The sequence below is a fragment of the Ranitomeya imitator genome, chromosome 5, assembly GCF_032444005.1.
Source record: "Ranitomeya imitator isolate aRanImi1 chromosome 5, aRanImi1.pri, whole genome shotgun sequence".
Classification (NCBI taxonomy): domain Eukaryota; kingdom Metazoa; phylum Chordata; class Amphibia; order Anura; family Dendrobatidae; genus Ranitomeya; species Ranitomeya imitator.
In genome coordinates this window covers 321,610,767-321,637,206 of record NC_091286.1, presented here as the reverse complement: position 1 = coordinate 321,637,206, position 26,440 = coordinate 321,610,767, and the positions used below count along the sequence as shown (strand labels likewise).

Below are 26,440 nucleotides of genomic sequence, written 5' to 3'. Positions count from 1 at the left end.
TGGCCCTTTCGTACCAGCCCAGCCTGGTCCAATCCTTCCGGTCTTCCCAGATCAGACCGTTCCGCTCGCACAGACAGAGACGCTCGTCCCTCCTTCAGGCCGAACCCTTCCTGGCGCTGGAAACCGAGGCAGCCCAGAACCCGAGGTTCCAGACCTCCCAGATTCCCGTCTCAATGACTCGGGAACGGTGCCAGTCGATACCATCAGAGTAGGCGGACGCCTACTCCTTTTTCAGCAAGCCTGGCTCTCCGTCGTGCACGACGAATGGGTCAGGGATCTGGTATCGTCTGGCTACAAGATAGAGTTCTCCTCTCCTCCTCCAACTCGGTTTTTCCCCTCTCGTCTTCCCAGTTCAGCAGCTCAGTCTCGCGCCCTTCTCTCCGCCATTCACATCCTCCGCCAGAGCGGGGTCATTGTCCCGGTCCCGGAACACGAGAGGTTCAAAGGTTTCTACTCAAACCTCTTCGTCGTGCCAAAGAAGGACGGAAAAGTGCGGCCAGTTTTGGATCTGAAGCTTTTGAACAAGTGCGTAAGAGTCCGGCACTTCAGGGTGGAATCGCTCAGATCGGTCATCTCTTCGATGGAAAGAGGGGAATTTCTGGCCTCGATAGACATCAACGATGCCTATCTTCACATCCCGATTTTCCCGTCTCATCAGAGGTTCCTCCGCTTTGCCATTCTGGAGGATCACTTCCAGTTCACGGCCTTACCCTTCGGTCTCGCCACGGCGCCCAGGGTATTTACCAAGGTCATGGCGGCTGTCATGGCCATCCTTCATTCTCGAGGAGTCGTCGTGTTACCTTACTTAGACGATCTCCTCATAAAGGGCCCGTCTTTTCAAGCCTGCGAGTCAAGCGTCCACATTACCCTGGATTCTCTTTCGCGCCTAGGTTGGTTGATCAACTTGGACAAGTCCTCTCCCGTTCCTGCCCGTCGGATCTCTTTTCTGGGAATGATCCTGGACACTTCGAGGGGGCTGGTCTTGCTTCCTCGGTCCAAGGCCCAAGCACTTCAGCAAGGAGCCCGAACGCTCTGTCATCCTCGCCGCGAACCATTCGGTTCGCCATGAAGATCCTGGGAAAGATGGTTGCAGCAATCGAAGCAGTTCCTTTTGCTCAACTCCATCTCCGTCCCTTGCAACAGGCTTTGCTGGACAACTGGGACAGGAGTATCTCATCTCTCGACCGCCCTTGTCCCCTGTCCCCGCGGGTCAGACAATCTCTCGTATGGTGGACCCTGGGCCCATCTCTTCTCCAGGGGAAGTCCTTCCTCCCGATCCGCTGGTTAGTGGCAACTTCCGACGCCAGTCTTCTTGGCTGGGGGGCGGTGTTCCTCCACCACTCTGCCCAGGGCCGCTGGACAGTTCGGGAATCCAAACTCCCCAGCAACATCCTGGAGATTCGTGCTATCAGACTTGCACTGAGTCGCTTTCACGCCCTGCTCGCGGGTCACCCAGTACGAGTCCAATCGGACAACGTCACGGCGGTGGCTTACATCAACCACCAGGGGGTACCCGCAGCAGGGCGGCGATGCAGGAAGTCTCCCTCATCCTTCGTTGGGCCGAAACCAACCATTCCATCATCTCTGCGGTGCACATTCCGGGAGTCGAGAACTGGGCGGCGGACTTCCTGAGCCGCCAGGGCCTTGCCTCGGGGGAGTGGGAACTCCACCCAGAGGTTTTTCACCAGATCTGTCTTCGCTGGGGGACCCCGGACGTGGATCTGATGGCGTCCAGATTGAACGCCAAAGTCCACAACTTCAGTGCTCGATCTCGGGATCCCCAGGCCATAGGAGTGGACGCGCTGATTTCTCCGTGGCATCATTTTCAGCTCCCATACGTGTTCCCTCCCCTTCCCTTACTGCCGAAGGTGATCCGAAAGATCAAGACGGAGGGAGTTCCAGTCATCTTGGTCGCCCCAGAATGGCCTCGTCGCGCTTGGTACGCGGAGCTCGTTCAGCTCGTAGCCGACGTTCCCTTGCGGTTGCCAGACCGCCCAGACCTGCTTCGCCAAGGACCGATCTACCATCAGAGCTCAGGGGCCCTACGTTTAACGGCGTGGCTGTTGAAACCTGGATTCTAACTCGTGCCGGTTTCTCTCAGCAGGTCATCCCCACCATGTTAAGTGCTCGCAAGGCGTCTTCCGCCTCCATCTACCACCGCGTCTGGAAAACCTTCTTCTCATGGTGCAGGCTCCGAGGTCACCCTCCTCTCGTTTTCTCTATCCCTTGCATCTTGAATTTCCTTCAGTCTGGTCTGGACTCCGGTTTGGCCCTGAGTTCCCTCAAAGGTCAGATCTCAGCGTTATCCGTGCTTTTCCAGCGTAGGATCGCCACCAACCTTCAGGTCAGGACTTTCATCCAGGGAGTCTCCCATGTGGTTCCTCCCTACAGGATGCCGCTAGAGACCTGGGATCTCAACTTGGTCCTGGGGGTTCTTCAGGAACCTCCGTTCGAACCCCTTCAAGACGTTCCGCTCTCTGTCCTCTCTTGGAAGGTTGCCTTCCTGGTAGCGGTGACGTCCATCAGAAGGGTTTCAGAGCTCGCCGCTTTATCCTGCCGGGCTCCTTTCCTTGCCTTTCATCAGGACAAGGTAGTCCTACGTCCTTCTCCGGCGTTTCTTCCTAAGGTGGTCTCATCTTTCCACCTCAATGAGGACATCATTCTTCCCTCCTTTTGCCCGCAGCCCAAACATAGGGTCGAGAAGGCTCTCCATACTCTGGACGTGGTAAGGGCCCTCAGGAGGTACATTTCCAGAACGGCTCACTTCAGAAAATCGGACGCCCTTTTCGTGCTCCCGGAGGGTCACAGAAAGGGTTTGGCTGCGTCTAAATCCACGATAGCCAGATGGATCCGATCTGCTATCCAGGAATCCTATCGGGTCAGGGGAAGTCCTATCCCGCCGGGGATTAGAGCTCACTCCACTCGGTCGATGGGTGCTTCCTGGGCCATCCGGCACCAGGCAACAGCGGAGCAGGTTTGCAAGGCCGCAACGTGGTCCAGCCTGCATACTTTCACAAAGCATTACAATGTTCACATTCACTCCTCTGCAGACGCGGCCCTTGGCAGGCGTATTCTGCAGGCGGCCGTTGCGCATTTGTAGTCAGATGGTACACGGAGTTATTTGGTTGTATTGTTTCCCTCCCAGGGACTGCTTTGGGACGTCCCATGGTCCTGTGTCCCCCAATGAGGCGAAGGAGAAATAGGGATTTTTGTGTGTACTCACCGTAAAATCCTTTTCTCCGAGCCACTCATTGGGGGACACAGCACCCACCCTGGTAGCCTTTCGGCTCGTGATCTTGTTTTTTGATCTTGACTGTTTGTTTGACATGTTATATTCTATTGTTACTTGTTATATTGTTACTATCCTACTGCTTTTGCACTGAACTGGGTGTCTGGAAGCCAGTACGAGGGTGTATACTGCAGGGGAGGAGCTAACCTTTTTTTGTCTCAGCTTAGTGTCAGCCTCCTAGTGACAGCAGCATAACCCATGGTCCTGTGTCCCCCAATGAGTGGCTCGGAGAAAAGGATTTTACGGTGAGTACAATCCCTATTTTAATGTAAAACATGGTAATTTACCATTTTCTCAAACAGCAAAGCAGCGGACACATGGTTTCTCCAGCGCCGGATTCCTGCAGCGTCTGGGGAGATGTGTGTCCGGTGGAGAAGGAGGTGGCAGGAGCAGGAGGCCACAGGAGGGATCGCGGCATACTTGCTCTGCTGAGTTCTCCGGTATAGGACCTGTGTGAAGAGGGCGGGCTGGAGCATCACATGACTGCACAGAGCCCTCCCTCTTCATGATGCCATCAGGTCCTGCAGACACTTTACTGAAAGCAATGCAGCTTCCTCGGTTGTGATTCTCCAGCTCTTCATTACCTGTCACCACAGTGTGGCTAGCTGGCTGCAGGACCTGCACAGCATATACAAGTTAGTATGAAATAAAAGTTTATTAATTACAACACACAAAAATGCACTCTGCCACTACTGTGGTGAACTATAACCCCCAGCATGTCATAGGATCTGCAGGACATGCTGGTAGTTATAGTTCTCCCAAGGGATCTTAAAGCAGCACTCCAGTGTTATTTTTCAGTGCTGGAGTGGTGCTATATAAGCCCTGTGCCCCCATTCTTATACTCACCCTCCAGTCGTCTAGGAGATTGGGCGCCAATTATATCATTTGGGGTGCCAACCTCCGCTGCAAGGTAGACCCAGAGGTTAGGGCTTGTAAGGCTGAATATATTTTTAATATTTGTATTCTTGTTTGTTCTTTTTGTATATTTTAAAGCATATCCAATAAAGATAATATTTTTTATAAGGTCTTTTTTGATGGTGCATAGAGGCTTTCAGTCAATCAGAAGGAGGGAATGCTAGGCAGGAATAGAGCTGGAGTGACACTGCATTGTAGTATATAGCAAAAGTGGTCAAACTATCGCCATTTCAAGTCTTCTAAGGAAACGTTAAAACACGTCTAAAAATATTGACTAAAAAAGCATATTTGGTAACTGCATGTCAATGAAGGTTAGGTCCATCAAAATAAAATTAATGAACCTATACCATGACTAAAAAATAGAGAAACACTAGATTTGCTGGTTTTTGGACACCACATTTCACCTCCTTCCTCCCCAAAAAATGTGATAAAAAGCAATAAAATCATCGTATGGACTCCCAATTGTACCAATAAAAATTACTGCTCACCAAAAAGAAAGTTCTTTCACAGCTCCATCAATGGGAAAAAAAATGATGTAATTAAATTCTTTAATAGAAACTTCAAAAGTTCCAAATCTTTTGAAAGCAGTGAAATTAAAAATCCATATATATAAGGTGCATCGCCATAAATGTACTCCCCTGTAGAATGAAGATACCAGGTCAGTGGACACCATCAAATAAATTGTTTTTCTTCAGCATTTCGCCCCACTTGTAGGACGTTCTAAAGTACAGTGGATAATGCTGTTCAAAAGTACAATTTGTTCTGCCATAAGAAAAGCCCTCCTATGCCTGTGTAGGGGGAATCTATAAAACAGACCCCTGGACGTTCATTATGGCTGAAATAATCCATATAGTGGCAACACAATCTGGCTATGCTCGTCGGGAAATATTGAGGAGTTATAATAGACTGCAGCCATCATTAATAGAGGGATATGTGCTGTGTATAAAGTATGTGCCGTTATAAGCTTGGATTTGTCACCTAATGTTTTTCAGACCCCTTACTAAAAATTACCAGGAGGTGGTGCGTTCTGTGTTCATGTCATCAACATCATCATCTTCAGGAGCCAGCCGAAAACAAACCATGAAAGACTTCCAGGAAGAAGTGTCCGCTCTTTATAACAACATACGTTTGTTTGAAAAGGGGCTCAAACTTTTTACAGGTCGGTTGATTTTGCTCCACTTCATTGAAACGTCCGTGGGTCATGTACGTGTTCTATTATTATCATTTATTTATATAGCACCATTGATTCCATGGTGCTGTACATGAGAAGGGGTTACATGCAAGTTACAGATATCACATACAGTAAGCAAACTAACAATGACAGACTGATACAGAGGGGCGAGGACCCTGCTCTTGCGGGCTTACATTCTACAGGATCTGTTTACCCTAGAAGTAACGCATGCTCATCATAGTCTATAGGGTGGGTCAAATGTCCGTGGGTTTTTATAGACCGACTGGTCTGCAAAAAGAAGAAAATCACAGAGATGTACTATTGTAATCCAAGTCACTAATCATAACTGCCCGTACGTGTCTACGGGTCTGTGAAAAATTACAGTACACATTACTGTCCGCTTGTTTGTGGGCCATGTTTGTCCTTTACATATACAAACTAGCTATTGAACCCGTTCTACGCCCGGGTGGCGAGCATTTATATTGGTATATGGTCTCCATCCTGTCATGCGCTGCTCCATCCTGCGTCCCCATCCTGTCATGCGCTGCTCCATCCTGCGTCCCCATCCTGTCATGCGCTGCTCCATCCTGCGTCCCCATCCTGTCATGCGCTGCTCCATCCTGCGTCCCGATCCTGTCATGCGCTGCTCCATCCTGCGTCCCCATCCTGTCATGCACTGCTCCCATCCTGCGTCCCCATCCTGTCATGCGCTGCTCCCATCCTGCGTCCCCATCCTGTCATGCGCTTCTCCCATCCTGTCATGCGCTGCACCCATCCTGCGTCCCCATCCTTATGTGCTGCTCCATCCTGCGTCCCCATCCTGTCATGTGCTGCTCCATCCTGCGTCCCCATCCTGTCATGTGCTGCTCCATCCTGCGTCCCCATCCTGTCATGTGCTGCTCCATCCTGCGTCCCCATCCTGTCATGTGCTGCTCCATCCTGCGTCCCCATCCTTATGTGCTGCTCCATCCTGCGTCCCCATCCTTATGTGCTGCTCCATCCTGCGTCCCCATCCTTTCATGTGCTGCTCCATCCTGCGTCCCCATCCTTATGTGCTGCTCCATCCTGCGTCCCCATCCTTATGTGCTGCTCCATCCTGCGTCCCCATCCTTATGTGCTGCTCCATCCTGCGTCCCCATCCTTATGTGCTGCTCCATCCTGCGTCCCCATCCTTATGTGCTGCTGCATCCTGCGTCCCCATCCTTATGTGCTGCTCCATCCTGCGTCCCCATACTGCCTCTGACCCGCTCGGCGCCGAGTGCTGGGGGGCCTGAGCAGGCGGGGACACCGGCACGCTGTGGGGGTCAGGTGCCGGTATCGCCGCCAGCTCAGGCCCCCCAGCAGTTACTATATTCACCTGTCCTGGGTTCCAGCGCTGGGTGCCGCCATCTTCCCGGTCTCCTGGCCGTGACTGTTCAGTCAGAGGGCGGCGCCGGCGCGCATTAAGCGCGTCATCGCGCCCTCTGAACTGAAGGTTACAGGCCGAAGACCGGGAAGATGGCGGCGCTCAGCGATGGAACGCAGGACAGGTGAATATAGGCGATACTCACCCTCCTGGCAGTCCCTGCTTCTCTGTTGGAGATCGCGGTGTGCGTTCAGTGTAAACGCACACCGTGATCTCCCGGGAGCGTCACTCTGAGGCCCAGACTGCGCCGGCGCCTGCGCAGTCTATAAAGGCTTCGGACAGAGTGACGCTCCCAGCGTTATATTATAGATAGGATTTATGTAGCAATCCCGTAAGTCAGTATCAACCCTATGATGACTCTTGGGTTAAGAAGCCAAACCAAGGCCCGTTAAAGGGGGTCTATATTTATTTTTAGGATTGCTACTTCCAATAGGTGGCGCTAGAGTTCAAGTCCTCTTCCTCTCTGAAATGGCTATTTGCACATTTAAATTCCCAGAGGAGTATTGCATGGCCTATATGTCTCCTTACGCTGGCTTGGCGCTCTCCACAAGGCGAAATGTCCCCTTTTAGACCTCCTTGAAGAAGCTTTGTAATTTATTTATTTATTTATTTTTATCCATAAGTCACTGATGAAACACTGGTCAGTGTCTCAGTTTTTACCATCAAAAAGTTGATGGTAAAAACTGATAAAATCCAGATCCAGAGCACTGATGAACAACAGTCCATGTTTTTACATACGAGAAAAATCACCGTCGTCTGAATGAGGTCTTATCTTTATTTGAATGTTACATTGTGCCTGACAGTGTTGTCTCACACAAGCTTTCACCACCAGGGGGCGCATCTACTTACACCCAAGCAGTAGGCTAATCAGCAGACGTTTAGATGGGGCCTTTCTTTTATCCGGCTTATTTCGGGGTTATAGATTACAAAACGCAAAAAATCTACGTCCTACCTGGCTTAAAGAATTTGTACTGACCCGTGGCCACAGCATATTACGTATTTTCCAAACCCTCAGAGATTTTCTGTGATAAATGGAAGATAAGCCATATTAAATGTCACTGGAAACGTGTCAGTATCTCTGTAAAGTAAGATGCTTCATATCCAAGATTCGCTACTGTATCTTCTGAATTGTCAATTTTTTTTTGTTTAAAGTAAAATCCTTTATAAATATTCTCCAATGACTGTAATCAGAAAAGGAAATGGTGAATGTGGGGACATGTCCACATCCGTTAAAAAGCATGGTGTTCATGATGTGTTCTCTAGGCTGCCACTAGGTGCCATCTTCAGAGGGCATTAACCCTGTGTAGCAGAAATCTGCCTTATGTTTTTATATTCTGTGTGATATATGAAATGGATTTCTGTGATTTGCAGATGAAACCCAAAACAATCTCGCCAAGCATTTGCTGAAGACTGCGTGCACAGATATTACCAATCTCATCTTCAATTTCCTGGCTGGCGATCTAATGATGGCTGTGGAAGACTATCTAACAATTACCAGCGAGGTACCGTGTCTTAGGTTTACTAGATATGCTCTTATTCCTACCAGTTACATCAAATATTTCTTCTTTTATGTGGCCAACAAAACACAAACCTAGTGAAGAAATCCAGGACGTATGGTGACCAAGCACAATCATCAGGCAGGAGGGCACAGGTAGACAGAGAAGAAACCAAAAGCCCTGTTTCTCGTTCATGTTATTGAGGGACACAGTAATCATGGGTATAGTCTGCTGCCACCTGGAGGCTGACACTAATAATGCAACTAATAGAAAATCGGCTGCTCCCCAACTGACTGTACTTTGCCTGCTAGCAACAGGCTTCTCCGTTTTTCATAGGCTAGTTTCACACATTAGTTTTTTGTTTTCAGGCTAAATCCGGCTTAATTTAAAAAAAAAAAACGGATCCGACGTAAATTGGGGAAAACTGATGCGCTGGATCCGGTGTTCTTTAATGCGCATGGATTTTTTGACTTCCTGGTTCCGGGGAAGAGGAGAGAGATCATTGTTTCACACCTCGTTTCATGTGTTTTTGGCCAATTCCGTCAGTGTGCGTTTTCCGCCGGACAAAAAAAACGTTGCAGTGGACGTTTTCTCCGTTCGCCGGAAACGACTATTTGGACAGATACGGGAAAAAAAACGGATGAAACGTGTGGCCATCAGGCACAATCCAGCGCTAATAAAACTCTATGGGAAAAAAATGGATCCGGCGTAAAAAAAACCAAAAAACGATCCTTTTTTTCCAAAAATTGCCGGATTGTGCCTGAAACAAAAAGCCTGATGTGTGAAAGTAGCCATAGTGTCAGTTGGAGGCAACTGAGGTCTGAGTTTTTGAACTATTTTAGGACTTTAGAGGCCATTTTAGGTGTTAACCTTTCCTCTTTCTGCTTTTTCAGATGGATTGCTTTTAGGGTAATGGTGTAATTGATCACTCTGTTTCACCCACGTAGTAGTGGAGGGTAGAGGCTCAATTGCTTAGTTAGTATCCTCTCCCAGCTGTACAGCTAGAGCATGTACCTTGACGCAGTCATCGATCAGGTACCGGGATGGTGGTCTTTTAGCCTCGTAGCCCACCATAGCGTTCATGTTTGCATGAAGCAGAAGATGGAGTGTGTAATGCTCAACTTCTTGCCACGGAATCAAGCTTCATGAAGACAAATTAGTTAAGTAGGTCCCTTGCTCCAGCCCTCTGTTGCTCTGGGTTCCCAGTGGACGTTGTTCAGCATGGTGGCGTCTCCTTTTGCAGTGTCTTGAGTCCTAGCAGATACTCTGTTGCCTCCGTTTTACCCCTGTCACTTCCTAGTGGTTTATTTGGTGTCTGTCCCCTGCTCCTCTCTCTCAAATCTTTGGGTGTTTTTCCTTGGGTCGGGGGGTGTATGAGTGGGAGAGGGGCTCCTTTGCGTACACCATTAAGGGTGCACGTCGCTGTTTAGGTAGAGATAGAGCTCCTGTTTGGTGTTTGTGTGTGATTGTCACATTGAACACCTAATCTCGTAACCATTGTATGCTAAAATCATGTACAGGTTGGGTGATATTTGGCTTTGGTGTAGCCCTGCCCTACATGCACTCTATATTACTATTTACGATCAGTTCAAGTGTTCTCACACGTATAGCCAATCAGTGTTTACGGTGTCCCCCCCCCCCCCCCGCTGGCTAATCTGTGATGCTATTGGGTGTTCGTCTTCTGGCCAATCAATACAGTGAGTGTGCACACATGCATGACCAATCAGTGCAGCTGGTGGATCTCTCCTGCTGGCCAACCAATGTGTTCATTATGCGCCCGCCCTGTGTCCAGTCAGACAAGGCAATTGATCCACGTGGCCGGCTGGCCCCACCCCTGTCAGTTGGTCTCACCACTCCTTGTGATGGGGCACCACCATTTTCCCTGGGTATTCATCCAGGATGGTTCTTCCTCCATCTCTCCTCGGCTTGCTCCAGGCATCGGCCGACCTCTGCGCCCTCGATCATAGTCCTGGCTCTGCTTTTCTAGGTTCACATTGCATGCATGTTTGCTCAGTAAAGATGCCATTTTAAGTTACCAGTGGTGAGTTCTGCTATTTTTTTCAACCTTCCTCTTGTACATATATGAAAAATACTGCTGTAGCTGAGCATCAACCTAAACTGTTGTTTTTTTTTTCTGAAAGTTGTTAATTTTCACATTTAAAGTGTTACTTCCAAATTATAAGTGTCGTGGACATGTGAGCAGTGCCAGCGTTTTTATCCTTATATGTAGTACAATCCTGTCAGGGCCTAGCCATATTCTCAAACATTAGTGACCCTCATACTGGGTAGGCTGTTTGATGTTGGGGTACTTGATGCTTGCAGAGTCTCATCAGCTCCCTTCTATCACCAGTTGTTTTCTTGGTAGTCCCGGTGTCTTTTCTGGCCCTCATAAGATCGGAGTCCAAAGAATATCGCGCACTCTCAGCTATCTAGTTTACCCTACTATGTTTGCATCCTGTTTTAAGGCTGGGTTTCTCCCGGACCACGCCTTAGCATATCAACTGCTGGTACCTCTTTCCTCTTGCGCTCAGGGGCACCTGTAATCAGGGTATGAGGTGGTGTCTTTTCCACTGCATGTGTCCTGTCTTTAGCTCTTCTGTATTCTATACCTTGGTGGTGATTGTTACCACTCTTAGTACTATGGCCAAAGCCTAGTGTCACATCTGCCAGTAGGACAGCACAAGCACAGCCTAGGGTGGAGGCTGTCCAAACAGTCTTGGATCGGGTTCACCAGACTGCCCTGGTTACCCTTCAGTAAACGCAGGATTTTCAGCGGTTCAATCAGTAGCAATTTTCACTTCTTGCACCACCTGCACCATGTTGTCACTCGTGCACTCTTTTTCTGTAGCCTTGTCTAAGAAGGGGCCAAGTTTGCCAGGGGATCATTGTTCTGGTTTGCACTTGTAAAGCAGCGAACGGTTACCTCCCCGTTCTTGGTAAGCTGGCCATTTTACTGAGTAAGTCAGACCTACCAACTGTGGCCCTATAGTCGGGCGAGTCTAGCAGAGAACCCTGCATCCGAGATGCTGCTCTGTCTGTCCTGAAAGATAGACCCTCCAGCTCAGACCTCCCAATTGGACGAATACTGCAAGTGACCCTGCAATCCTGAGGTTATTCTGATCACCATAATAGAGTGAACCGGACCTTCCAGCTGAGGACCCTGCAAACCCATAAGTTATTCAGACTGCTTTTCTAAGTGAGTAAACTCTCCAGATTAGACCTCACAGCCTTTGCAGATTCCACAGGTTAACCTACAACTGGGACACTAGGTGGACCACCTTCCACAGCAGGTAATGGGGGGCATGTTGCAGAGATGATTTAGATAGCACACTACCTCCTTAATCAGTGAGTCAAATCCACTGTAGGGTCCCTCTATAGAGTGCATTTCATATTTAGCAATATACAGGCACTCCAACCTCCTCCTCAGTGACTCTCAATCCCCAGCAGAGACTTTGAAGGAAGAAGGTCACGCAGATGACCCAGACAATGTGAATGGTTACTTACTGTGCTCTGACTACTTTCGGGGGTTGTACAATCTCTGCCAGTGTAGCTGACTATCTATAAAATATAAAGTTCTTTCAACTAAACGAGATCCCTCGCAGGAGGTATCGGAATAGCTCAGTCAGTACTCTAATCTCTTCCTTTAAGGAGTCACACCATCGAACTCCTTGGTTTAAGGTAGCATGTAATCAGTCCTGAGTGGACCCTGACCACTTCACAGGGTAAATGCTTCTTTAGAGAGGAGTCAGCCAGGCTAACCTTGGCCTTCAGTTTGGCCTGTTGCACAGGCATTATTCTGTCTATTTATTTTCTGAGTAGGCCATCAACACAAGCAAGGCCTGTGACTGATCATGCAGGTAATCCAGTTGGCACCCGAACCACTATGCAAGCTGAGTCGCCGTCTAGTGGGGATCGCTTGGTAGGTCAATTGGCACACATGGACCAGGGGTACCTTGGCTTCGTCTTAGGTGAGTCTGTCCAGCTAATTCAGATTTGATGCAGTTTCAGGACTTCTGTGCACTTCTTCAACTTCGAGCCAGTATTTTTGTCTCAGGAAGAGACCGCTCAAATTACTGCATCCTTTAAAGAGATTGTCCGGTCTAAAATTAAAAGTGCTTGTCCTAGTCCTTTTCTTCAACAGTCTTTGAGTATGGGTTGTTGAGTCTTAGCAATGCTCCCATCTTTTCACCTTTTATGAGAGCAGTGGCCAAATCCTTTTTATTTGGGGGTTAAGGCAGGTCGTTCAAATAATCGACTTCTGATATATTGGCTGGACCTCCAGGGTGTCTGGAGATCTTAGGCCTCTAAGGGTCTCCCAAGTAGCTTTCCGCCTACAATACAGCTTTCCACTGTAAGTGATGGGTCAGGGCAGACTTCTGAGCTCTTCCACATTCCAGCCGAATCTTGGTCTTTCCTTATTAGGGCAGGATTCTCCTTTCCCATCTTGGATTGAATATTTTGAATGCTGGGTTTGCTTAGGATTCTCCTGTTCAGCATGGAAAATGCAGCCAGACATGTCGCATATCTTTCCCAGGGTTGTCCTCTTCTACCCAATTTCTTTTTGGTCATTTAGCTTTACCAGCAGGACTGTCAGGTCCGCAATTCGGAAGTCTCCTGCCCTTTCGGATTAGCGTTTTCTGATTAGGTTTAAGAAACAAGGACACTTAAGTCATTTTTATGCCATTTAATTTAGCACCTGTTTCATAGGTGAGAATCTATGGGCAGCTCCAATAGGGCAATATCCTTCTGTTTACTACTTGCAGGTCTAGATTGATTTGGGCAAACTCCTAAAAGCCAAGTTCCTGCCTTGGCTATCCTGGTCCAGCAGAATTTATTTTATAGACCAGAGGTCAGAGCTGCCTACCCGGGCAAGGAAAACTCGCTGCCACTATATTATTTAATGGGAGCCGAGAAACCTCTAGAAGTCCAGCCATACTTTGGTCCTCACCCTTTTGTACTGATCAGAGAGATCTCTCCAGTTAGTTTTTTTTAATTCTTTTTCTCTTCTTCAGGACAGAGTAATTGTATATTCAACTCCCTCCTTTCGTTTTAGTGGAACGTTCCGCTTTTTCACTTTAATGAGGAGATAACTCTCCCTTCTTTCGATTCTTTGCCTCCATGAGAGGATCTCACACAGGTGGATGTAGCCAGAAACTGTTCAGCTCTGCCTGTCTCTCAAAGCTCCTCTTGTATGCCTTAGGGGCATCTCGGTACGCTATGGCAGAGCTCCGACCGTCTTTAGAGTGATCTCTGCTTCTTCTATTAGATCAGACATTAATGAGGCTTATAGGGCACGTGCCACTGCTCCCTCTTTCATGATTAGGGCGCACGCTGCTTGGACTGCAAGAGCTTTCGGGCAGTTCTGTGAAGCAGCCACTTGCTCCTCGTTGGCCACTTGCTCCTCGTTGTATTCCTTTTCCACATTTTACAGGGTCCACACCTTTGCTTCGGGCAGATGCAAATTTGGGGAGGAAGATATAGAAGCGGCAATTGCTCAGTCAAATGCTTGAGAACAGGTGGACAATGTTCTTTGGTTACTGTGTAATGTTTACGTTTTTCCCACCCTTTGGACAGCTTTGGGACAGGCCACGGTTACTGTATCCCCCAATAAGACGAACGAGAAATGAGGATTTTTTTGCTCTCCGTAAAATCCCTTTGTTGTAGGCTTCATTTGGGGACTCGGCTCCCAACCTTTAGTTGCCTGGTCAGGCGTGCATTCGTTTTCTTTTCGTGCTTTAAGTCCTTTGGCTCCCCCTGGGCAGATTGTACCTTGCCTTCTAGAAAGCCAATGTTCAGTTAGTGACATTAATAGTCTCAGGTGGCAGCAGACTACCCCACTGTTACAGTGTCCCCCAATGAAGCCTACAAGAAAGGGATTTTACGGTAAGCGAAAAATCCTAATTTTGTTACCAACTGATATAAGCAAGCCAAAGGAGTATAGGAAAAGAAATCAGAATGGGACAAATGAGGTTGTGCACACAAAGTTGCATAATTCAACTCCATAAATCTATTGTTACATATTTTACATTGTAGACAATTGTCTGATCATTCTGGAAGAACATAATATTGGTAATAAGAGGTAGTAGTAATTTAGTAAAAGTTCTGCTTTACAGTAGAGTCCATGAACTGTATGACTAAATATCAGCAGTGCGCCCAGACATTATACCTTGTACAGATGGTATAGAATCTTCTGTGTATAATTATCAGCATAACATCTGCTTATTGTGGCCCCGGATGGTACGTAGACCTGACATACTGTCCACACTTCACAGACTAGCAATGATGAACTCCCAAAAGTCAAGATCTCTTTAGGATCTATCCGTTGATTTTATTTATGTTTTTATGAGCCAATAGTACATGTAAAAATAAGAAACTTTGTAAAATATCTTATCAGAGATATTTGCTTCTTTCTCCTTCTGGGATGATCATTCGTTATCAAAATTCTTAATCCATGAGTAATATATGTCTTCACTGAACACAGATTTTATCATTTTACCTGTGAAGACAGAGTAAAAGATCAATGCAGCAGATGAAAGAAGTAAATCTCTCTGATCAGATATATTACACAGTTGCTAATTTATAGATGTACCATTGACTTGACATCCTTTGCTTAGTTAGTATTTTTTTGTTAAGGGAGAATTTTATAAAATGTTTTTCAGACCACAACACCGGGCATTTTGGGGGCAAATAAGTGCATATTGCCTCCTAGTTATCAGCCTTGTAAATACAGATCCGAAAGACTGGTATAAATGTTGGGCACAGTGACTGAATCAAAAAATTAGGCTGAATACTTTTGATAATCAAGTCCACATGTAAAACTCTGCAGATAAGTTATTTGATGTTTGTTTAGATTATTTTTTTTTTGTCTCCTCAGGTTAGGAAAAAGATGTTAAATAAGTTCCAGGAAGAAGCAAAAGGCCCACTGACAAAGCTGAACAGTTCATTGGCTGGCAAGGTAAATCTGAAAATCTTCTATATCTGTCTATCTTATATATCTTCTATATATCGTATTTTGCAGATTATAAGACGCACCCCCAAATTTTGGGGAGAAAAATAGGAAAAAAACTTGGGAATGGGGCGATGCTGCAGACCTCAAGCTGGGAGGAAGGGGTGTTTAGAGGTGCGACGTTGCTGGTATTCGGTAGTGCAGAGGCTTCGCTGACATTTTTTTGAAAGCCCGGAGACCCTACACTTCCTCGATATTCGTCTCCTGAAATCTTGATGCCGAAATCTCCACCTGCACATGAGCAGCCTCCGGCGGCCATTTTCCTGGAGTCCACCGCAGTGTAAACCATGGAAGTGTGGGAGCTCCAGTCTTTCACAAAATGCTGACAGAGCCCCCGCACCACCAAACACCCGCACCGCGTTGCACCTCTAAATACCCCTTCCTCCCAGTCTGAGGCCCGCAGCATCGCCGAACTCTTGCCTCAACCAGCAGCAACACTGGGACCCTTCTCCACCGCAGCCTTTAAGGTATATTTGAATTATAAGACGTATCCCCAGTTTGGGGAAAAAGTGTGTCTTTATAATCCAAAAAAAGATTTTTATTTGAAATAATAATTTTCTCCTTCAAACTTTGCTTTCTTGAAAGAATGCTCCCTTTGCAGCAATTGCAGCATTGCAGACCTTTGGCATTCTAGCAGTTAATTTGCGGAGGTAATCTGGAGAAATTTCACCTAATGCTTCCAGAAGCCCCTCCCACAAGTTGCTTTGGCTTGATGGGCACTTTTTGCGTACCATACGGTCAAGCTGCTGCCACAACAGCTCAATGGGGTTGAGATCTGGTGACTGCGCTGGCCACTCCATTACAGATAGAATACCAGCTGCCTGCTTCTTCCCTAAATAGCTCTTGCATAATTTGGAGGTGTGCTTTGGGTCATTGTCCTGTTGTAGGATGAAATTGGCTCCAATCAAGCGCTGTCCACAGGGTATGGCATGGCATTGCAAAATGGAGTGATAGCCTTCCTTATTCAAAATCCCTTTTACCTTGTACAAATCTCCCACTTTACCAGCACCAAAGCAACACCAGACCATCACATTACTTTGTGTCTCACAAATGTTCTTCCGTGTGATCCAAACACCTCAAACTTGGATTCGTCTGTCCATAAAACTTTTTTTTCCCAATCTTCCTCTGTCCAATGTCTGTGTTCTTTTGCCCATATTAATCTTTTCCTTTTATTAGCGAGTCTCAGATATGGCTTTTTCTTTGCCACTCTGCCCTGAAGACCAGCATCCCGGAGTCGCCTTTTCACTGTAGATGTTGATACTGGTGTTTTGCGTGTACTATTTAATGAAGCTGGCAGTTGAGGACCTGTGAGGCGTTGATTTCTCAAACTACAGACTCTAATGTACTTTTCTTGTTGCTCAGTTGTGCAGCGGGGCCTCCCACTTCACTTTCTACTCTGGTTAGAACCTGTTTGTGCTGTCCCCTGAAGGGAGTAGTACACACCGTTGAAGGAAATCTTCAGTTTCTTGGCAATTTCTCGCATGGAATAGCCTTCATTTCTAATAACAAGAATAGACTGTCGAATTTCACATGAAAGTTCTTTTTTTCTGGCCATTTTGAGAGTTTAATGGAATGCTCCAGATTCTCAACTAGCTCAAAGGAAGGTCGGGTTTATAGGTTCTCTAAAAAGCCAAACTGTTCTCAGTTGTGCTAACATACTTGCACAAGGGTTTTCAAGTGTATTCTAACTATCCATTAGCCTTCTTACACAGTTAGCAAACACAAAGTACCATAAGAACACTGCAGTGATGGTTGTTGGAAATGGGCCTCTATACACCTATGAAGATATTGCATTACAAACCAGACATTTGCAGCTAGAATAGTCATTTACCACATTAACAATGTATCGAGTGTATTTCTCAATCATTTAATGTTAGCTTCAATGGAAAAAAACTGTGCTTTTCTTTCAAAAATAAGGAAATTTCTAAGTGACCCTAAACTTTTGAACGGTAGTGTATATATGCTGTATTTTGCAGATTATAAGATGCAGTGGACCATAAGACGCTCCCCAAATTTTGAGGAGGAAAATAGGAAAACATTTTTTTCAATAGTATGGTTTTACAGTAGCTTACCGTAAAGGGGAGAGGGCAGCTGCGGTGAAGCAGGATCCCAGGATGCAGGGAGGTTGCTTTAAGAAGCTAGCGGTGGAAAGAGTGAGGTGATACAGCGGGCCCCGGGCTGGGAGAAGGGGGCTGTTTGGGGGGGGTGAGGCTGCTGCGTTCCCCGGGCTTTCACAAAATGTCTGGAGTCTCCACACTTCCCATCCTGTTCAATGCGATGGACTTCGTGAAAATGGTTGCTGGAGGTGGTGCATGCGCAGATGGAGATCTCTGCAGCCAAAATCAATGGGAAGCGCGGGGACTCTAGACATTTTGTGAAAGCCTGGTGCCGCGGCATTGTCACACTCTTAGGGTAAGTTCACACAGGGCATTTTTGCTGTGTTTTTTTATGCTAATTTTCAGCTGCTTTTTACAATACCAGCAACGCCTATGAGATTTCAGAAATTTCATGCACACACATTTGTTTTTTTTGTCATCAGGATTTTGTGCTTTGCTGCTTATTTTGGACATAGGGCATGTCACTTCTTTCAGCATTTTTGCAGTGTTTTTCACCCTTTGGCTTGAATGGGTGTTGAAAAACGCAGGTACCATTATTTGCAGCGTTTTAACTGCAGAAAGACAATGGCCAGTAGCATGGACAAAGACAAAAAATGCCCAAAAAAACGCACCAAAAATGCAATAAATCCGCACCAAAAATGCACCTAAACCTGCTTTTTTGCCACAGCTTCTTTTCTGCCAAGAAGATCAGGTTTTGCTGCAGAAAAATAAAAACAGCAAAAACGCCCTGGGTGAACTTACCCTTACTCTCTGCCAGCTTCCTGCAGCAGTGACCCAGCTTCCTGGGACCCTGATCCACCACAGCCGCTGCACCCTCATCCACCCCCCAGAAAGCTACATTCGGATTGTAAGACACCACCACCCACCCATTCCCCCCTTATAATCATTATTTATTATTTTTTTTTTTAAATGACATACAGTATATATTTAAAGGGTTTGTTCAGTATTGAACGCCAGTTCTCATATATGTTATTAGAGAACATCCGAGAGTCTTCTGTCCAGGATCCTCATATCTTGGACCGAGGAGAGATCAGTTGCTCAAAGTCGCTCGCTGTTCTGCATTACACTGACGTGCCATTGATCTGAATTGGCTTGATGTGTGTCTTCTTCACAAAACCTGTTCTCATCTTATAGTGTGGTCTGCATCTCTGTATAAGAGTATAGGTCACCACATTGATAATGCCCCACTATGATTTATGCTCATGCATTTTGTAAAAGCAATAAGAGTTTTTCTTTTCTTGTGAGTTGTCAAAGTAACATCTCCTACTTCTGCATTATAGCTGCCTGATTTGTTTGTATTTTAACACTTCAGAGTATAGAAGAATTTCTTTCTTGCCTGGACGCAGCAGCCGATGCATGTGGCATTTTAGTTAAAAAAGGAGATAAGAAGAAGGAGAGGTACATCCCTTTTTTTTAATTGGACATGAAGGTTTCAAATATTTACTTCCAGTTCTGATATTTAGCTTATGTTTACTTAGCTTATGTTGACTAACCTTTATCATCACTGTCTAGTCCAAGGTCTATTGTTCATAAATCCCCCATATACAGTACAGACCAAAAGTTTGGACACACCTTCTCATTTAAAGATTTTTCTGTATTTTCATGACTATGAAAATTGTAAATTCACACTGAAGGCATCAAAACTATGAATTAACACATGTGGAATTATATACTTAACAAAAAAGTATGAAACAACTGAAAATATGTCTTATATTCTAGGTTCTTCAAAGTAGCCACCTTTTGCTTTGATGACTGCTTTGCACATTCTTGGCATTCTCTTGATGAGCTTCAACAGGTAGTCACCGGAAATGGTCTTCCAACAATCTTGAAGGAGTTCCCAGTGATGCTTAGCACTTGTTGGCCCTTTTGTCTTCACTCTGCGGTCCAGCTCACCCCAGACCATCAGGTCATCTGGCATAACACCCCAGCACTCTCCTTCTTGGTCAGATAGCCCTTACACAGCCTGGAGGTGTGTTTGGGGTCATTGTCCTGTTGAAAAATAAATGATGGTCCAACTAAACGCAAACCGGATGGAATAGCGTGCCACTGCAAGATGCTGTGGTAGCCATGCTGGTTCAATATGCCTTCAGTTTTGAATAAATCCCCAACAGTGTCACCAGCAAAGCATCCCCACACCATCACACCTCCTCCTCCATGCTTCACGGTGGGAACCAGGCATGTAGAGTCCATCCGTTCACCTTTTCTGTGTCGCACAAAGACACGGTGGTTGGAACCAAAGATCTCAAATTTGGACTCCTCAGACCAAAGCAGATTTAAAATGGTCTATTGTCCATTCCTTGTGTTCTTTAGCCCAAACAAGTCTCTTCTGCTTGGTGCCTGTCCTTAGCAGTGGTTTCCTAGCAGCTATTTTACCATGAAGGCCTGCTGCACAAAGTCTTCTCTTAACAGTTGTTGTAGAGATGTGTCTGCTAGAACTCTGTGGCATTGACCTGGTCTCTAATCTGAGCTGCTGTTAACCTGCAATTTCTGAGGCTGGTGACTCAGATAAACTTATCCTCAGAAGCAGAGGTGACTCTTGGTCTTCCTTTCCTAGGGCGATCCTCATGTGAGCCAGGTTCTTTGTAGTGCTTGATGGTTTTTGCCACTGAACTTGGGGACACTTTCAAAGTTTTCCCAATTTTTGGGACTGACTGAGCTTCATTTCTTAAAGTAATGATGGCCACTCGTTTTTCTTTACTTAGCTGCTTTTTTTTGCCATAATATAAATTCTAACAGTCTATTCAGTAGGACTATTAGCTGTGTATCCACCAGACTTCTGCACAACACAACTGATGGTCCCAACCCCATTTATAAGGCAAGAAATCCCACTTATTAAACCTGACAGGGCACACCTGTGAAGTGAAAACCATTTCCGGTAACTACCTCTTGAAGCACATCAAGAGAATGCCAAGAGTGTACAAAGCAGTCATCAAAGCAAAAGGTGGCTACTTTGAAGAACCTAGAAAATAAGGCATATTTTCAGTTGTTTCACACTTTTTGGTTAAGTATATAATTCCACATGTGTTAATTCATAGTTTTGATGCCTTCAGTGTGAATTTACAATTTTCATAGTCCTGAAAATACGGAAAAATCTTTAAATGAGAAGGTGTGTCCAAACTTTTGGTCTGTACTGTATATTAGACAACTGTTGGCCTAACACACTATCGACGAGTTCAGCCGGGAATCTAATGTATATGGGGACGAGCGAGCGTTCCTGTGTATGGGAGGGCCAACTGAGATGGCTGTCAGCCGAATAACTAGCCAAACCATTGTTCTACAACCAACCAGCCATCTAGTGTATATGGGGGAGAGCGAGCGTTCCTGTGTATGGGAGAGCCAACTGAGATGGAAGAAGACCAGCCAAAGCATTGTTGTACCAACAACCATCTAATGTGTATGGGAGCTTTTACATATTGCCTGTAAATAAAGAATCGTAAACCACTACCAGATAATTCTGGGAACTCTTTCAAAAAACTTATAGATCCAAAGTTTTCAAGAAAGGATTCCAAATGCAATAACCTCATAATGTGTTTGATAAATCTGGTCATATTCAAAAATTCCTAAAATCGAATCTTGTAAGTTAACAGAATATTTTGTGATATAAGTATATTAAAGGGAACCTGTCAGCAGATGTTACCGCTATAAGATGCAGCCACCGCCTTTCAGGGCTTATCTACAGCATTCTATAATGTTCTAGATAAGCACCCGGTCCGACCTGCAAATGAAGAAAGATAAGTTATATTATACTCACCCGGAGGGGACGATCCTGTGCGGTCCGATGGGTGTCACAGGTCCGGGTCCGACCTCTCCCATCTTCTTGTGACGCCACCCTCCTGCTTCTTCATGGCTCCCCAGCATCATGCTCCGGCGCAGGCGTACTTTATTTGCCCTTTTGAGGGCGGAGTAAAGTACTACAGTGCTCAGGCGCCTGGCCTCTCTGACGTTTCCCGTTGCCTGCGCACTGCAGTACTTTGCTCTGCCTTCAACAGGACAAATAAAGTACGCCTGCGCAGGAGTGCTGATGCCGGGGAGCGATGAAGAAGTAGGAGGGCGGCGTAGCACGAACATGGGAGGCACCAGACCTGCGACACCCAACGGACCGGACTCCCCCCCCGGATGAGTATAATATAATTTATATATCTTCACTTGCGTGTGGGACCGAAGGCTTATCTACAGCATTATAGAATGCTGCAGAAAAGCCCTGAAAGGCGGTAGGCGCATCTTATAGCGGCAAAATCTGATGGCGGGTTCCCTTTCAGTCTGATCTAATCAAACAGAAAGTGCAAAATTGAAAATGCATAACACTATTTCACTTATTTTAACCCCTTCACGACATGCGCCGTACATCTACTGCGCATGCCGTGATTCCCCCTTTGATGTGGTCTCCGGCGGTGAGCCCACATCAAAGTCGCGACATGTCAGCTGTTTTGTACAGCTGACATGTTCGCGCAATAGCGGCGGGTGAAATCGCTATTCACCCGCCGCTATTAACCTGTTAAATGCCGCTGTCAAACACAGACAGCGGCATTTAACTACCGCATCCGGCCTGGCGGCCGGATATGACGTCATCGCCGACCCCCGTCACATGATCGGGGGTCGGCGATGCATCAGGAAGGTAACCATAGAGGTCCTTGAGACCTCTATGGTTACTGATGCAGGTCTGCTGTGAGCGCCCCCCTGTGGTCGGCGCTCACAGCACACCTGCATTTCTGCTACATAGCAGCGATCTGATGATCGCTGCTATGTAGCAGAGCCGATCAGGCTATGCCAGCTTCTAGCCTCCCATGGAGGCTATTGAAGCATGGCACAAGTAAAAAAAAAAATGTTTTTAAAAATATGAAAAAAATATAAAAAATATAAAAGTTTAAATCACCCCCCTTTCGCCCCATCCTAAATAAAACAATAAAAAAAAAAGCCAAACCTACACGTATTTGGTATCGCCGTGTTCAGAATCGCCCGATCTATCAATTAAAAAAAAAGCATTAACCTGATCGCTAAACAGCGTAGCGAGAAAAAAATCCGAAACGCCAGAATTACGTTTTTTTTGGTCGCCGCGACATTGCATTAAAATGCAATAACGGGCGATCAAAAGAACGTATCTGCGCAAAAATGGTATCATTAAAAACGTCATCTCGGCACGCAAAAAATAAGCCCTCACCCGACCCCAGATGACGAAAAATGGAGACGCTACGGGTATCGGAAAATGGCACTTTTTTTTTTTTTTTTTTTTTTTTTTAGCAAAGTTTGGAATTTTTTTTCACCACTTAGATAACAAATAACCTAGTCATGTTAGGTGTCTATGAACTCGTAATGACCTAGAGAATCATAATGGCAGGTTAGTTTTAGCATTTAGTGAACCTAGCAAAAAAGCCAAACAAAAAACAAGTGTGGGATTGCACTTTTTTTGCAATTTCACCGCACTTGGAATTTTTTTCCCGTTTTCTAGTAAAAGACATGGTAAAACCAATGGTGTCGTTCAAAAGTACAACTTGTCCCGCAAAAAATAAGCTCTCACATGACCATATTGACGGAAAAATAAAAAAGTTATGGCTCTGGGAAGGAGGGAAGTGAAAAACGAAAACGCAAAAATGAAAAAGGGCCGCGACTTGAAGGGGTTAAAGGGAACCTAACAGAAGGGTCATGCAGCCTGAACCACACACGGTATGAATAAAACTCGGACTGCGCTATTGCAGTCATGTAATTTTTACTGAGTGTGTTTGACTGGAGGTCTCTCCTTACATGTATATAGGTAGGGACTTGGGAATCGGGAGACACGGAGAAGATATTGGGGACCTGCTTCGAACTAGTCATCCAAAATGAACAGTCACAAGATGGCCTTTCAAAGTATATTCTTGCTGCGGTGCTTCAGAGCAAACCACAGATGTAATACCGCAGCAGGCGTCTGATTAATGCTGCATGTGGTTTGGGCTCCATGACCCAATCATCAGGTTCCCTGTAAATTTGCATTGATTCTCTAAAACCATTCACCAATATATGAAATGACACGATTGTATGATTTCTATTTTCTTTGTTTTCAGGCAAGTTTTGTTCCAGCACAGGCAAGCCCTTATAGAGCAGCTTAAACTGACAGAAGATGCCGCCCTGGTACTACATCTGACGTCCGTCTTGTTGTTTCAGTTGACAACACATTGTATGCTTCATGCGCCCGGAAGATGTGTCCCACAGATAATTTCATTCCTAAGCACAAAGATCCCTGAGGTATTGTCATACGTAAAACGTATCTTTATCAGAGGACCGCAAAAACTCATCAGCCCAGCCAGCATACGTAATGTACACAAGGCATCTATTGAATCGTATATTTCAGATCCATAAAATGCTCAGCCCTCTGATCCATTTTTGTTTTTTACTGAACTGCTGGTGAATATTTAGATTCAATTAAAAATCTTGTATGCATATTAATTAACAATCCCAATTTATCACATGTCCGCAGGGTATTCAAAGTCTATGGGAATGATGAAAAAGCCAAATGCTATGGTCAGCTATTGTCGTGAATCCCATAAATATTCATGAGACATAGGACCCCTTTTATATTCGGTGGGGATCTTAGCAATAGGATCCCCAGTGATCATAGATGTACGATTCTGAAGACATGCTTTTAAACCATATTGATTTACTATCTATTTACAGTTGGGTCCAGAAATATTTGTACCGTGACACAAGTTTTGGCATTTTGGTATTTACCAAAACATATTCAAGATACATTTATATAATCAATATGGGCTTAACGTGCAGACTCTCCGCTTTAATATGAATGTATTCTCATCATAATTGGAGTAAGTGTTAAGGAATTACAGCTTTTTAATAAGTACAGTGGCATGTAAAGTTTTGGGTACCACTGGTCAAAATTACTGTTATTGTGAACAGTTAAACAAGTTGAAAATGAAATGATCTCTAAAAGGCCTAAAGTTAAAGACAACAGATTTCTTTTGTATTGTAGGCCCCCAAAAATATATTGTAATTTTTTACATTTTAAAAATTACAAAAAGGAAAATGGGCCAATGCAAAAGATTGGGCACCCTACATGGTTGTGCACTCCCTCTTGCAAGTACAGTATCACAGCTTGACTATTCTCATTTGACGGTTTTTCATCCATTCTTCCTTGGAAAATTCTTCCAGTTCTGTGAGATTCCTAGGTCGTCTTGCATGTAGTGGTATTTTGAGGTCTAGCCACAGATTTTCAAAAATGTTCAGATCAGGGGACTGCGAGGGCCATTGTAAAACCTTCAGTTTGGCACTTTTGAGGTGGTCTTCCAGACCTTTTCTTGATCTCCACTTCTTCTGTAAACTGCCATTTCTTAATTACATTTTGAACTGAGGAAAGGGAAACTTGAAAACACTTTGCTATCTTCATATAGCCTTTCCCTGCTTTGTGGTTCTCCACCATTTTCATTTTCAGAGTGCTAGGCAGCCCCATGACTGCTGTTTTTTTGCACAATCTTAGAGGAGGCTGGGCTTTTAAAAAGCTGGGATATTAGCATGATCTGGCCTTTCCTAACATTGATTGTGAACAAGCCATAACCCGAACAGGCTAAGGCTAGGGTCACATTGCGTTAGTGCAATCCGTTTAGCGCTAGCGGATTGCGCTAACGCAATGTTTTTAAAGGGTCGCGTTTCGGGGTCGCGTTAACGTCCCCGCTCTCGCAGATCCCCGATCTGCGAGAGCGGGGAACGGACCTCGGGCGCGCCGCGGACGCTGCAAGCAGCGTCCGAGGCGCGCTACAAAAGACCGGCGCGTCGCTAGCGCGTGCCGAAAATGACACGCGCTAGCAATGCGCTGGTACATTGCGGGCAATGGGAGCGCTAACGGACGCGTTGCATGGCGTTAATTTCGCCGTGCAACGCTGTCCGTTAGCGCTCTGACCAAAACGCAATGTGACCCCAGCCTAATAAAGGTCTGAAACCTTGGTCAAAGTTATCTGAACAAACAAATCTCCGATGTGGCGACATATAAAAGGTGGAAAAAGGTCTGAAATGATTCTTCTTAGTACAATTTTTTTTTCTCAAATGAGAAAAGCCTCAAATTTTAACAGGGGTGTGTACAATTTGCTCATCCACAGTATAGTGTACAAGAAGAGTATTAATTAGCATGTGTACATTGATGATTATGACTGCAAATACTGTAAATACTATTTTGTGCATATTCTTTTTCTTTTACACAGGAACAGCACAGCTTGTTGGTTAACTACCAAAGCCTGGTGGTTAAGCAGTTAATAGGTCAGGCCAAGCAGAAGGATGATGATGATGTAGACACAACTGGAGATCTAGCACAGGAATCTGAAAAAAATTCAGATGTCATTAGAAAAGAACTTCAAGAGTTGTCTGCTGCAATCAAAGATCTTGCTCTCCGACCCAGAAAGTCCTCAGCATCAGAAGAGTAACCAGGCATTGATTCCTTTTTATATCCACCAGCTTTATTTCTGCTAAGCTCCGATGAACACTCGAGACCATTTTGATTCTGGCAAATAAAGAAATATTAATAAATAAGTTTTATGATGGGGAGAATCTTACTGCTCTTGACCAAAATATTATTTAAGAGAAACCGGTCATTAGATTCATACTGCCCAAACCAACATAATTTGAAAAGCTGGCAAAGGACTATAGAGGAGCACCGAAGTAGTACAAGGCAGGTCATCTGCCGGTTTCTATATGACCCCACTTCAGTTGATTGACAAGTCTCTTCCATATATGTATATAGGAGAAACATGTTAGTCATTGGGAGGAGGTGGAGAGAAAGAAGCCAGCTACATGTTTTCAAACTATATTTTCTCAGAAATGCTACAGCATTTAAGCAAAAACTTATCTGACTACTACCACACAAACAGACTCTGATACTTACCATATTTCGAGCATTATGAATCTGACAGGTTCCCTTTAAGAATACATACTCTCTGGCGGTCTACAGATTTAATTTTTAAAGTTAATAATTAACCCAAAATTACAATTTTGCATTGGATTGCTGATGATGGATGGATGATTGTTTGGTGATCTATGGAAAAATGAAAAAAAAAAAAAAAACACCC

At 45.4% G+C, this 26,440-nt stretch overlaps 1 protein-coding gene across 1 annotated transcript in view; it reads left to right on the top strand.

Annotated features, from left to right (window-relative positions):
- UFL1 (UFM1 specific ligase 1) overlaps window positions 1-25,904 on the top strand; it is a 103,454-nt gene extending 77,550 nt beyond the window's left edge. The window contains exons 14-19 of the mRNA XM_069726345.1: window positions 5,197-5,363; window positions 8,152-8,282; window positions 15,151-15,231; window positions 18,712-18,797; window positions 23,438-23,618; window positions 25,580-25,904. Of these exons, the coding sequence (XP_069582446.1) occupies window positions 5,197-5,363; window positions 8,152-8,282; window positions 15,151-15,231; window positions 18,712-18,797; window positions 23,438-23,618; window positions 25,580-25,798 (865 nt within the window). The 3' untranslated portion in view covers window positions 25,799-25,904. The remainder of the gene's footprint in view (window positions 1-5,196; window positions 5,364-8,151; window positions 8,283-15,150; window positions 15,232-18,711; window positions 18,798-23,437; window positions 23,619-25,579) is intronic.
- The last annotated feature ends 536 nt before the right edge of the window (window positions 25,905-26,440 follow it).